The sequence below is a fragment of the Sceloporus occidentalis genome, unplaced genomic scaffold (assembly GCF_023333645.1).
Source record: "Sceloporus occidentalis isolate IW3139 unplaced genomic scaffold, rSceOcc1.0.p SCAF_5, whole genome shotgun sequence".
NCBI lineage: Eukaryota > Metazoa > Chordata > Lepidosauria > Squamata > Phrynosomatidae > Sceloporus > Sceloporus occidentalis.
The window spans coordinates 117,095,692-117,110,249 of record NW_028316985.1 but is presented as its reverse complement, the minus strand read 5'-3'; the positions used below and the strand labels follow the sequence as shown (position 1 = coordinate 117,110,249).

General features: G+C 36.2%; 1 protein-coding gene across 1 annotated transcript in view; it reads left to right on the top strand.

Moving 5' to 3' along the window:
- Positions 1 to 13,374, top strand: part of NFXL1 (nuclear transcription factor, X-box binding like 1) — a 63,495-nt gene extending 50,121 nt beyond the window's left edge. The window contains exons 20-22 of the mRNA XM_089525195.1: positions 5,037 to 5,123; positions 10,269 to 10,322; positions 11,274 to 13,374. Of these exons, the coding sequence (XP_089381321.1) occupies positions 5,037 to 5,123; positions 10,269 to 10,322; positions 11,274 to 11,447 (315 nt within the window). The 3' untranslated portion in view covers positions 11,448 to 13,374. The remainder of the gene's footprint in view (positions 1 to 5,036; positions 5,124 to 10,268; positions 10,323 to 11,273) is intronic.
- Positions 13,375 to 14,558: the final 1,184 nt, after the last annotated feature.

Sequence of the window (14,558 nt, the reverse complement as noted above, 5' to 3'; positions counted from 1 at the left end):
CCTGGATCATGACTTCATTATTATAGGCTGGTTTTACCATTTTGGCTTCACAGAGACATAGGTCTTCTCTGCACTGCAGAAATAAAACAGTTTGATACCACTTTAACTGCTATGGCCCAGTGCTATGGGATTCTGGGATTTGTAGCTTTGTGAGATATATAACCACCTTTGTTAGAGAGCTCTGGCGCCTCACCAAACTACAAATCTCAGGATTCTATAGCATTGAAACCTGGCAGTTAAAGTGATATCAAACTGCTTTATTTCAGCAGGGTAGGTGCAGCCATAGACAGTGAACTAAAACAGGTCTGTGGTGGGCCAGATTCTGAATAGTAGTATGTACATGGAAAGCATGTACATTTGCCCAAAAATGAATGACTATCTCTCCAGGAGTGCTAAAAGCAAGGCAGCTCAAATCAGCAAGGCAAGCAGATGCTGTGGTCATAAATCAAATTATGCAGCTCCAGCACATATACGTGGTAAACTTATCTTTATACTTTAGAAATTTTAGAAATTGTCATGGAGCTTTCTTGGACATTGAAGAAAAGAGTGAATTCTGTTGATGGAAGGGTCCCTTAGCCCATTGGCATTCCTACAGACTAGGGATGGGCAACTGTGGGGCTTCGGAGATCTCTTTAGGCCCTTAGGGATGCCTGGCTATTTGATCCCCCCCCCCCCCATATCCCCTATGGTGCATGGGGGAGAGGTGATTTTGCCATGGTTTTGGTCTTCTCGTGGCCGTTTTAGATCAGGCTGGGGGGCAAAAATGTGAAAAAATTGTACCCCACACACTCAGCAGTTCTTTGCTGGTGAAACCAAAATTCAGAAAATTCTACAAAATATCCCTGGAGGCTGCACTTTCCCCACACCTGTTACAAAGCTTTATTTAAAATAATCTTTAAATTATTTTGACATTTGTAGGTCAATTAGTAAAAGTAACTGGATTAGTAATACAGATCTGAAAAGAATATCAAGAAGTAATTGTGCAGCATTTGTGATTCAAAGATTCTTTTCATCATTTTGATCTGTAGTATATTAACAGTGCTTTGGAAAATACCAGAGTATGGTGCCCTAATGAGAATAAACTCATAAAACCATAAGTGCTTAGTAATGCATTTTGGGAAGGTTATATTGTGTTTATTTGTATTCCTGTTTTTCCACCTCACAGGCTGAAAAGGTGGCTTACAATCATAAAATTTCTGCCTAGAACAATCCAGCTAGATGTCGGGAGCTTAACTAATTCCATTTATTATTGAATGACACTAAAGAAAAGCAGCTATTCAATTCCTAGTGAAATGTAGGATTGTACTATACTTTAAGGGAGTCTGTTTTATGTAATTGTAACCTAAAGCAGTAAAGTCTTGTGACATAGAAAAAAGATCCTTTGACACTATGTATGCATTTTTTGTTATTGCTTAGTGTGGGTATCAAAACAGGGCTTAAAGAAATCATTTTATTTATCACATTGCATTGTGCTCATTAATGCAGAGACTATTAGAGTACAAGCAAGGCACATGAAATGGAGTAACTTCTGTAAATAAAATGTAATCCAATATACTGTTAACAGTGATGACCAATCTGGCGTGTATAATTTTATCACATACGTTAAAAAGTAGTTCTTTTTCAGTGGTGAGGCATCTTCTGAAAGGTTTTTTTTTAAAAAATCTAAAAAACCTATTATACAGTCATCCCTCCATATTTGCGGCTTTGATATTTGCGGATTTGATTATTCACGGATTTCATTACTATGTTCTCTCTACGACTGTCTAGGTCCTCCAGTGCAACTCTGTGGTCAGCTTTAACTAAAAGTTGCACTAAAAGATCATTTGTAGCTACTCCTGTGCCATTCTATGGTCAGTGTATGTTGGACATTGACTACATAGTTGCACTGGAGGACCTAGAGATTCCTAGAGAGGTGTCTTTCAGGTAAAAACATAGTGTTTTTGTTATTTGTGGTTTTTCCATATTCACGGGGGTCTTGTTCCCCTAACCCTAGCGAATATGGAGGGACAACTGTAATTCTTTGCTACACAGATTTTACTGGAAAAACTCATGAGTAAACAAGGCAGAAACCTCCATTCAGAAGATTACCCAAGAAAGTTATATTTCTGAATTAGAACATTGATTTGTCCACTACTATTATAGTACTTTACAAAAGTATCCATGCCACCTCTTTTGACTTGTCTACTTTTTGTTGTGTTGTGACCTGGAATTGAAATGCATTTAATTGTCATTGTTATCTCTTGATGTATATAGAATATTCAACACTGTGAAAGTGAAAAGTATTTTTATTGTGGCACAAAAGTTAAATAAACAGAAGCCAAGAGACCAAGTGATGTAGTGGTTTGAGCATAGGACTACAACTCTGGAGACCAGGGTTTGAATTCTTGCTCAGCCATGGAAATCCACTGGATGATCTTGAGCATGTCACATTCTCGCAGCTTTAGAGGAAGGCAAAGGCAAGGGCTTTGTACAAATCTTGCAATAATAATATAGGGCCACTAAGGTTGTCATAAGTCTGAAACAACTTAAAGGCACACCACAATACCACCACAAACTGGAACTTGCTGTTTGAATAGGTATTCATCCCATCAGTTAGCACTTGATAAAAATCACTTGGTAGTAATTAATGCTGTGGTTTTAACTTGAATCTTTATTAGTTTTGCACATCTGGTTGCTGCAAATTTTGCCCATTCTTCCTGATAAAATGGCTCTGTCTCTGTATGTAGACCATTAGCGGACTGCAACTTTTCATGTTTTGCCATAAATTCTCAGCTAGACTGAGATCTGGGTTTTGTCTGGGGCTATTCTAATACATTCATGGTCATTTTTTAAACCACTCCAGTGCTATTCTGTGTGTTTAGGGTCATTTCCCTGCTGAAAGGTGAACTTTCACTTTGTCTCAGAATGGAAACATGTTCTCCTTTAGAATTCCCCTATATATGGCTCCAACTGTTTTGTTCTCAGTTCTGACATAGCATTATGCTACAAATCTTTAAAGTTCAATTTTGGCATTATCAGGCTAGAACACTTTTTCTACATGTTTCCTGTGTCTTCCACATGCCCTTTTGCAAATTCCAAACAAGATTTGATATTGATATTTTTAGCAGTAGCTTTCTTCTCAGGACTCCACCTGAATTATTGTCCCCTGGACAGTTTCTCCTCATTCAGCTGCCAGTTCCTCCAGCTCTTTTAGAGTTACTATTAATAAATGTGGTAACTACACCAATTAAATTTATTCCAACTCCAGATTGTATTACAACAAAATATGGCAATGTTACATGTGTGTGAACACTTCTTTAAGATACTGCATGTTTGAAGCATCATAAATCACTTGTAGATGGAGTTCAACCTTATACAATTTATGCATCCAAGAGTTTACCCTTTGGTTAAGTAAAATAAGTAGTAAAGAAAGTAATGATGGTAATGATGGCGATCTCATTGGGTATGGTTCATAGAATATTATATTGGCACTCAGTAGCTTCTCTTTTTTCAGAGAAAAACTGTTCTTATTACAGTAGGCCCTTGCTATCCACTAAGGTTTGGTTCCAGGACCCCCATGGATAACAAAATCCATGGATGCTCAAATCCCATTAAATACAGTGGCATAACAAAATAGTGTCCCTTATATAAAATGGCAAAATCAAAGTTTGCTATTTGGAATTTAAACTTTTTAAAAATGTTTTAAAGCTGTGGATGCTTGAATCTGTGGATAAAAAAAATCCATGGATAAGGTGGGCTAACTGTAATTTGGTTCCAGGCTAATTTCAAAGTGACGGTTATCACTTCTAAAGTCCTTAGCAATATGAGACCAGGTTATCTAAAGGACCGCTCTTTCCGAATTAACATTCTGTCGCACTATGGCTTTAGAGGAAATCCTGTAATGAAATTCCTCTTTCTTGTGAGATATCTAGGACAAAATGCAGGACTGGGCCTTTTTCATAGTAGCAAGTTGGCTTTGGAATTCATTACACAAGGCAGGCTTCATTGGTGAGACTATTTAGATCAGTGGTTCCCAAACTCTGGCCTTCCAGGGGTTTCGGACTTTGGCTTCCAGAATTCCAGGCCATTAGCTAGGAGGGCTGAGGCTTCTGGGAGTTGAAGTCCAAAAACCTGGAGGAGCAAAGTTTGGGAACCACTGATTTAGATGATAGATTATAGACAGCCCTTGGACCTCCCTCTGTAAAGTAGGGTGTATTGTCATATTAATGTGCTACATTGTGAGAAAGAAGGTATGTTTGGTTGCTCATTCTAGCTTTGAACCTTCTGACATTCATTGAATTGATGCAGTTTACACTGTAGAAAAAGCTTACAGGGGGAAATGTACCAGTTAACAAAATGCATTACACAAAGCAATAATAAATTACTGACACTAAAAATGAAATTCCAAGATGTCCAAAGGTAGCTTCACACAATAAAGAATCTGGGTTGACGTATTCCAAATTCTTAGTTAGTAACATTACAACGTTACTCTGGTGAATATTGATGCAGGATTATCTCTTGGACTGTGGTTAAATTTGGAACAGAGGAATTCACTGCAAGATGGAAGCATAGGATCCTGTGGTTTATTCCCAGTCCCTTAGCTCTTGTTGAAAGATTGTATTAAGCTTAGGAAACTGCTGTGCATTGGCGCATGAGTACCCTACTCATCTACTTTTTCTTTCTACTCCATTTCTCATGAGAATAGTAGCTTTCCTTCTCTAACACCTAGCAGATAGCATCTTACCATAGGGTAATCTCATGGTTTTTTCAAACTACCAACTTGTTTATCTCTGAAATTATTTTACAAGTGTATGTGTCTTGCCAGTGAAACTCTTGTGACATAAATGAATATTATGTATGAGAGCATCTAATGGTGACAGTTATTTGATTTGTACTCCAGTTACGGTGAGAACAAAATGGGTTGTACAATGAATATCAAGAGAGAATTTGTTTTTGTTTCAATATTAAACATTATTTGGAGATGTATGTTTTGCTGTCAGACATATAAAAAAAATCATGTATGGTTTTTTTTTAAACTTTAAAAACTTTGCTTCTAGGAAGTGCTGTGTAGTAAGCTTCAAGAAGGCCAGGTTTCATTAGAATGTGACGCAGTATGCAAGGAAATGAAACGGAAAGCTTCTGAGGTAACTTGTCTCTTGTGCTTATAATATATTCTCATTGCTTCCAGAGAGAGAAGTAAGTGCAGAATTATTTTCCAGGATGATTGGGCAAGAAATACAGTTAAATGAGATATTCATGTTCAACAGCTGTTACATGTTAAATTTTGCTCTGGGATATATAATGTCATTGTCTCTGTGTTTATGATAAATTGTTAAGACTATAAGCTACATTGCATGTTTTGATAGAATAATCTTCTAACAATTATTATTGCCTCTTGCTGTCTGCCTTTTTGTTTCAGTTTGGAATATCTCTTGAATCTTTTTGTAGGGGTGGTATAAGCTTATTCAGTGGGAGGACATCAGATCACTATTATACTAAAATGAGTTATTTTACATTCTTGGATCTATTATATTGAACTGGCATAGAATTTTGTAAGGTTCCAAAAAGAGATGGCATAGCTTTTGAAAGATGTTGATGTATGCAAAAATTATGGCTCTGAACTAATAGGTAAATGATACATGCTGGTTGTAGGACTATAAAATATCTGTACATTAATGTCACTGCTCCAGTTTTTCTTTCTAATTGTACTCTGCAAAATAATAATACAATGGCAGCTTGAAGCAGCAAAATGATTCCTTCTTTCTGTTAACTACTGTATATACTCATGTATAAGCCTAGAAGTTTTAGTCAAAAAATTGACCTAAAAAGAGTTGACTTATCCACAGGTCAGTGTAAGTACTGCACTGTAACTTTTATTTAAAAAGGAACAATCTCCTGATGAAAGGCAAGAGCGTAACCTAACCTGACCTGAAACCTCTACATTCTTATCTACCTAGCTTTTAATGTGAGCACAAACAGTTATGCCTCCTGGAATTTTATAAGTTATTTGGCATAGTTTTTCTTTGCTTCTTTTGCTTCATCCTTTACATCCTTTGTTACCTGCCCCTAAATTTTACTCTCAATGTATCCATGAGTCATATCAAAACCCATAATTTTGGCCTCAAAACCTGCCCTCAACTTATACATGAGGTCGACTTATAGTCGAGTATATATGGTATAACCAGCATGCGTGAAATCACAATTATCTGTGTGCACCATCAACTTTCAGGATCTGCTTTTCTACATAGTTGTTATGGCCATATACTATATTCATACTATGTGTGAAGCATGAGCAAGGGGAAGAGAGCAATAGTAAAAAGTTTAATGGAACATATAAACAGCATATTAGAGGTGAGCTAGCTGAAATGGAGAGCAGTAGGTCACTTTCACTCAGATAACGACATGATGTTCTACTCAGGGAATGAAAAGGCACAAAGAAATGGGGTAGTGTTCATAATAAGGAGAATTGTAACAAAACAATCAAAGGATGCAACGCAGAATCAGATCAAATCATGTCAATAAGGCTTTAAGGCATAATCCAAGTATATGTACCACCTACAGAAGCAGATGAAGAAGAAATTGAGAGATTCTATGAAGGTGTCCAGAAAGAAATTAACAACACACCAACAGAGGACATCAAACTAATCATAAGCAACTGGAATGCTAAAGTAGGCAGCAAAGAAGAGTAAAAAAACAATACACAGATTTGGATGAGGCATAAGAAACAAAGCAGGAGAGCAGCTGATAGAATTTTGTGAAGCCAGCAATCTGTACATTACAAATACCTTTTTTATACAACCAGAAATGAGACTATAGACATGGGAATCACCAAATAGTAAATAAAAAAATCAGATAGACTATATAATTGGAAGCAGAAGATGGAGAAGCTCTATTCTTGCTTTCAAAATTAGACCAGGTGCTGATTGTGGTACAGATCATTAACGACTTATATACAAAATTAGAGTAAAGCTGAAAAAGAAAGCAAAATCAATAATCATACCAAAATATGATTTGAACAATATCTCAACAGAATTTACAGACAATATAAGAAACAGATTTGCACTGTTAAGCATAATCAACTGGGAGCCAGAAGAACTATGGTCAACAGCCTTGGACATAATCAAGGATGAATGCAAGAAGAAGATACTTTCAGCGACCAAAAAAAAGAAAGAAGACACATTGGATGACAGATGAAACACTTCAAACTGAAGAAGAAGAAGAAGAAGAAGAAGAAGAAAAAGAAGAAGAAGAGGGGAGATTGGAACAGAACCATGAATGCAACTGTTCATGTGTACAAGGATAAAGAGGACTCCTATAATAATCAATGCAGAGAAATAGAAGACAATAACAAAAATGAAGAAGAAAAGATCTTTTCCACAGGATAAGAGAATTCAAAGGGAAGTTGAAACCAAAGCCTGGGGTACTCTATGATAAGAAGGGGAACATATTACAAGACCAAGAAGAAGTACAAAGATATTGGTTGCATACAAAGAGATATGTAAAAGAGATAAAAAAATAAATGACACATGGAATAAAGAAACATACAAAGATGAACCTCACATTCTAGAAAGTGAAGTGGAAGCTGCAATAAGAGAAATTGACAAGAATAAATGCCCAGGGATAAATGATATTCCAATTGAATTAATACAATCCTCACAGACAGTATCAACTCCAGTGTTTACTAAAATATGTCCACAAATATGGAAAACAAAATGGTAGCCAACAGACTGGAAACGTTCAGTGTTCATCCCCATCTGCAAAAAAAGGAAGCACAAAAGACTGCAGCAACTATAGGACCATAGCGTTAATTTCCCACGCAGGTAAAATTCTGCTTAAAGTTCTGCAACATTCTGAGGCTGTTGTGCTTTGGCCACATCATGAGAAGGCATGACTCATTGGAGAAGACAATAATGCTGGGAAAGGTAAAAGGCAGTAGAAAGAGAGAAAGACCACACACCAGATAGATACTCAATTAGAGAGGCCACAGACCTTAATCTATAAAACCTAAGCAGAGCAGGGGAGGATAGGGGGGCTTGGAGATGTCTCATATACAGGGTTGCCATTAGTCAAAGTCGGCTCGAAGGCAGCTAACAACAACATATGGAATATAGAACAGACATCTACACTATCATATACTAAGAGCATAAATGTATATCTTTTGTTACATGAAGATCAAGATGTTTATAGTTATGCTGAAGTAGTAAGAATGGGATGTGTTTGAGCGGAGGGGAAAGATAGTATTTGGGGTCCTGCTTGCACTTGGATTGTGGCATGATGTGCGAAGGGATGTGCTGTAAAAAGAATAAACTGCAGTGTGAAGAATGAACTGTTTTGGCATATCTGCAACACTGTTTGTTTGGATGGAGTTTAATGTGAAGGAAGACTTTTGAAAGGGAATTTCTGTTCATGGTGGTGCCCTGGGCCTTTTTCAATGAGTTCTATTCCATACAATTCTCCTCTTGTTTGTGTTTTAATTCCACACAGTCTGTTTATTTTCACTTAGTTTTGCATCCTCAACTTTAACACTATTTTCTTTGCAAGGCAATGTTTAATAATTTATTAGTTATTATTAAATCTTCCTTCTTAGCATAAGACTGGAAGATAGCTAACACAACATATTTTTATAAGATCTAGGCAGTCTAGGAAAACAGTCCTGTTGTCTCAACTTTTGTTACAAATAAATTGGTGGAATCATTATTACAGTAATGAACACTGAACAACAGATCTTACTAAGAGTGCATCTTCTAAGCAGCAGTTGACATTGATTAACCTATAATTTTTTTATATCAATATATACATCTATATAGATATGGGTGATCTAAATATGTCATATGTACTTTGTGGGAATCATAAAGCAATTTTGTGAAATGTTTTCTGCAGTCATGGTCACCAGCCCTCTGAAAGGACATCATAAACATCAAGGAAACTAAAGAGTAGCTAACATGGTAGAATTTCAGCAGCTTTCACGCAAAACATATTTTTAGGCTATCAAAGAGTACTTCTTCAGATAAAAATGTGAAAAAATTTAATCAGCAAATAGAGAGGAAAATCTTAATACAATAAAACAGCAGTTGGGAGTGTGTAAGGAGAACCTAATAGTATGCTCAGGATTTTTAAAAAGTATTTTACACTATGCACAATTACTCCATGGAATTAATTTACTATAAGATTAAGACATCGGCCATGAGAACTAAATGAAATCTCTCTACTGAATAGCACTATATCTTTACCAGAGGTGACCATTGAGTGGCAATTTCTGTGAGATGATTGACTGTTGGAAAGAGACTTCTGAGATGCATGGACCTTGGGTTGATCCCGCAAGACCATTCACTGTTATTCCTTTATTCACAATACATCCCAGGTGCTGAAGGATGCATCTGTCTAGAATCTTTAATCTGTACCTGTGCAGTGAAGTTATTCTGTCCCAGTTTGTGTCCTGCAAACCTGATGTGGATGTGCTGTCACTGAGAAGGCAAAAATTTGCTTGGAGCAATTTTTAACTGTGGGGGAAAAATAACTTTGTGTGAGGAGTGACAGGAAAGCTTAGCCAGGAATTAGCTCAGCTTTTTCAAATCACATTCCTATAATTTTAAAAACAGAACACACTTTTTTCCAATGCTTTACCATGCTTATCTTAGTCACCGAGTTTCATGACTTTCTCAAGAACACCATGGCACATTGACAATGAGCCTCTGCCTTATACATCAGTTCATGATACTAATTTTTTAGCAGAAGAACACTCTGAGCTCTGGAAGGGGAGGGGACAATAGTGTCATGGTAAGCACATGCCTTTCATTTGGAATGTCACAAGTTCAGTTCCTGACATATTCAGTATTTCAAATAGCTTGGCTAAGAAAGACCTTGGAGATACCGAATATGTCAGGAACCTGGAACCAATATACGGTATTTTCTGAATTGAGCTTTGGCGAACTGCTGATGGAGTTAAGACTGGCCTGGCCTGACTCAGATGTTCACATGACCCCAGGAGATATTGTATATTGGTTCCAGGACACACACACACACTCCGATACTCATTATATACAATAGGGTAGTAAAATCGTGTCCTTTATATAAAATGGCAAAATCAAGGTTTGTTTTTTGGAATTTGTTTAAATATATATTTTTTAAAAAAACCTTATAGTTTCATGCCATGAGTGATTGAATTCATGGATGCAGAATCCATGGACATAGAGGGCCAGCTGTACTCCAGTTCAAATAAGTTATATATCCGCAATAATCAATTAAGCTGTAGCTAGTGCATCTTCTAAATATTGTTTATATTTGCACAGATGAAAGAAGCAGAAGCTAGGGCTGCCATTGAAGAGGAAAAACGAAGGCAACAGGTACCCACATGTCTCTCTTCCCATCCTAATGGGAAATACTATGACTTTCTTTGGGAACAATTCTATGTCTTGTTTAAATTTTATTTAACGTAAGTTTTCGGCATTGGGAAACTCCTTTATTTCTGATATATTTTAACAGTTTGAAAGGAATCTTATTTGGATCCCTAAAGTGAAGGAAAATACATACGTTAGGTCACTACCCTTTAAAAAAATTATGTGTTTTCATTGGAATCCAAATAGTAGTGTTCACTGCCACTAATATCACATTATGCCTTCCTGGTTTGTGTAATACCACACCATGATTTAATATTGTGTGGACAAGTGTCAGTAAACTTGACTATGTCTAGTGTGGACTTGTCCATTTCCCCCCCACCTCATTTTCCCTCCTCCTATAGCCAGGTGTAAAACCTAGGCATCCTCATTTAAAACAGTTCTGAATCAATTTCTAAATTAGCTAATTTCAAGGCATATGGCTCAAAAAGCATACTATCATTGCTATTGTGTATTTCATTGAAAACAGGGCTGGCCTGGTGCAGGGAATGGGGAGAAATGCGTATTAAAGCCCAGTGCTTTGCTGATGTGATGGCTCATCCATGCTAAACTACCATTTAGTGTTACATGCAAACACAGCCACTCTGCTCAAATATGGTTTGTTAACCAACATGCCCTTTTTGATTCATTGTCACACAATAAACTCAACTGCTGTTCCCTAGCTACCACAACCTCTTCCAGCATTCATTACAAGAGGGTCTTTCATCACAAAATGAAAGGGTTTTATTTACAGTAGTACTAAATGCTATTGCTGTGCTTCTATGAGGATGTAAAAAGGGCGGTGTTGTTTGTTGTATTTGCCAAATATTATTCTGTAATTATGTTTTTTTGAGGGGATCGTGATGTTTAATCTTTGCATACCATTTTAACTCCCCCTGCCCATTTTTTCTTTGCATCTAGGCTGAATTGGAGGCTTTTGAGAACAGGTTAAAAGGGCGCCGGAAGAACAAGAGAAGAAAGGATGAGGTTGAAGTTGAAAAATCTGTATGGCAAAAATATAAAAATATATTTGTACTGCCAATATGTGGAGCTGCTGTTGTAATGATTGCATGGTTCATTGCCTACAGTGACTGAAATCTTAATACTTACTTTAGCACATTTCCATGTGATTGTAGGTAGGTAGCTGCTACAGTGTTATCTTGTATAAATTAGGATTTAATATCCAGTTGTGGAGGAGAAAACCAGTCTACCCCCAGATCAGTTTGAAATACAAGTTGTTATTCTGTCCCATCAAATCTAAACAATGGGCACAGATTTGAAACACCTGATTTGCAGGGGATCATTCCAAGTACAGTTCCTGATCATATTCTTGTGTTTCATATTACTATGCGAGGATTTCCTTTCATGAACCCACTGAATATTTTGTTCAAGTAGTTAACAGCACTCTTGATGAACTGAACTGGGGGAAAAATTGATTCGATACTGTCATAGATGAACATGTCTATTATCTGACAAAGAATGCATGGAAACTCTGATCCCATAAAGTTCACTAAACACATTGTCCCACTACTAGCTGCACTTCCTTCAGCAGATGTACATGCTGCAGCAGCCTCTTGCATGCAAAGGTCATCTTTGTATGGTTCACACCAAAGTATTTTGCCTTCATTGAGTTATTAATGCAGAGTTAAATATTTTAAAATTTGTAAGTCATTAAAAATACATGAAACTACTCTGGCTACATAACAGTTAGAATGATGTCAGAAGTAGCTTTTCCTAATACAGTGTCAGTATTATGTACCTGAGACGGTTTTCCCACAGGATCCTATTTCCAAACAGAAAAGTTAGGTTTTTCTCATAGACATCTTTCATCACTAATGAAAACAGTCAATTATATATAGCTTTGAGTTTAAATTCTACTTTGTACCTAGAAGAGAATCCTTCAAGTCATAATCATTCAAAGGCAGACATTGTTTTATGTATATATAAATTCTCACAAAGACCAGTTAATTTAAATGAGTTAGTATGTATATCTGATGTAGTTGTGTTAGTGTTTTAGAGAACAGTATATGTAAAGTTGGTAAATTAATTCTTGATTCAGGTATAAAAATATGTACATAAATATGAAAGATTGGTTTGCTCTCAAAATCATGTTTTTACATGAAATGCCAAGTAGTTGTTTAAAGGTCTAGTTAACCTGATAGATGTTTCTCTAGACAAACAGCCTTGCCTCAGATTTTTCAGATGTGACTGATGAAGATAATTGCTCAAAATCTGAACTATGTTAATAATTAATTTCATGGGGAATACTGTCACATCAAATTGAAGGGAGTACACATTTTCCTGCCTCTCTTGTTCTACTTAATTTACCACTTCAAATATTATTGAGGGTCAGTTTCCTATTAAAATAGTGTCTGTGTTAAGAATACATTCCAGGTGGCGCATGGTAGGAATGCTTGAGCGAAGAAGATACAAGTACTCTAAACTTGATGCTTTCACATGTAGCTTGCAGTGGTCTGGACTGGATAATTAACAATCCACATTCCAAAAATATCATAACATAAGATACTCCTATCCATTGTTCAGGATTTTTAGCATTAGAATTATAAAAGGTAGAGCAAGTGTAGGCTGCAGAATCGTTCAGTTTTTGACTTGTTATATTTACAAGAGAAATAACATTTTAGTTTTCCATTATTTAAAAGAAAAAAGCAAATTTTGAAGATGTATATACTGCTGCTTTACATTTAAAAAACCAACAACAACCAAAACTAGCTCAGCAGTTGATTTCCTATTGGCATAATTAATGGATGTTCACAGGGCTTGTCAGATTTCATGCTTAGATATGTTAGTGCAAGTCCTTTATTTTTGTATTCTTATTTTGACGAGAGAAACCCTTTCCAGTGTAGATAAACTGTATGAAAACCTGTTTGCATATTATGTATTTAAATCAGTCAACATTGTCTTGGTTTAAATGTTAAGGGAATTTCTTTGCTTCTGTAAATGGAGAACTATGTAACATTTTAGCTACTTCAGCACTGATATTAAAACATGCTTATTTCTTCAATTTTGTGTAAATAATGTATTTTCATTTGAATGGCACTGATTCTTTTTGTTGTTGTTTTGGATATTCAGCAGAGAGAGAATTGAAAATCTACACAAGGGTGTAAAACTTCAGAATCATTTGCTATATCTTGAGTAAATGAAAAAAGACCATATTTCAGGAGTAGAGTGCATACTTAGCATGGAAAAGATCACTGGGTCATTGCTCAGGATCTCAGTTATAAAAAAGTTAGGTGGCACATGGTGGGAAACACCCTTTCTTGAGATGCTTGGAGTGCCATCATCAGTCATGGTAGCCAATACTGGGTGAAAGTGACAAATATTTCATTGTGGTATAAGGTACTTTTTTCCAGTGTTCTAAAGGTTTGTTCTAAAGTGGGACTGGGTGTATTCTACACAACTGAAGAACAGAATTTGCAGAAGGCATCTATGAAATGTTAAACTACAAAGGTAGTAACTGAAAGGGATCCTCCACACCTGGTGTAGTCTTGGAAATTAGGTTTGGTGATAGTCATGAATGACAGTTGTGTTCAAGCTGACGTTCTCTTTCCCTGCATTAGCACCTTGGAGTAAACAGAATAAATTGCATAAAAACAAGAAAATTCAAGCGTATGTTTAATTTGTATGATTTTACACATCTCAACATTCAGTTTTTCTTCATACATGTCATTAGGCACATTGTTATTAGGCATTTTTTTTAAGATCATGATTCCACTTTTTGCATACAATAAATATAAATTTTTTATCCCTTGTGGAAGATTCAGGTGGCTTTCCTCATATTAGCACACATAAAGATCACATTATTTTCAGCAACTGGAAAAGTTTCATTCTTGAAAAAAAATGACATTCACACCCTGCTAAAGCATCTTTTGCAATAATAAGGCCTTAGAATGGGGTTGTGCCAGTTGTCACCAACTGTGACAGTTATTACATCATTTACATAACAAAAGTCGCAGGGCATCCCACAAATGCCTTTTGGAACAAGTAGGTTACAAAACAGTTACCAGTTGGGAAACTGAAGAATCTTCTGAAATATGAACTTAGCACTAATAAAGATGGTTTTCAAAAGTTGTCAGCCAAAGATTGTTTCTTTGTTTATATCCTGCTTTTCTTCCATAAAGGACCAAAGTGGATCACACCCTACATTAAAACATTACAACTAAAGCATTCTGAAATACAAAAAATTAA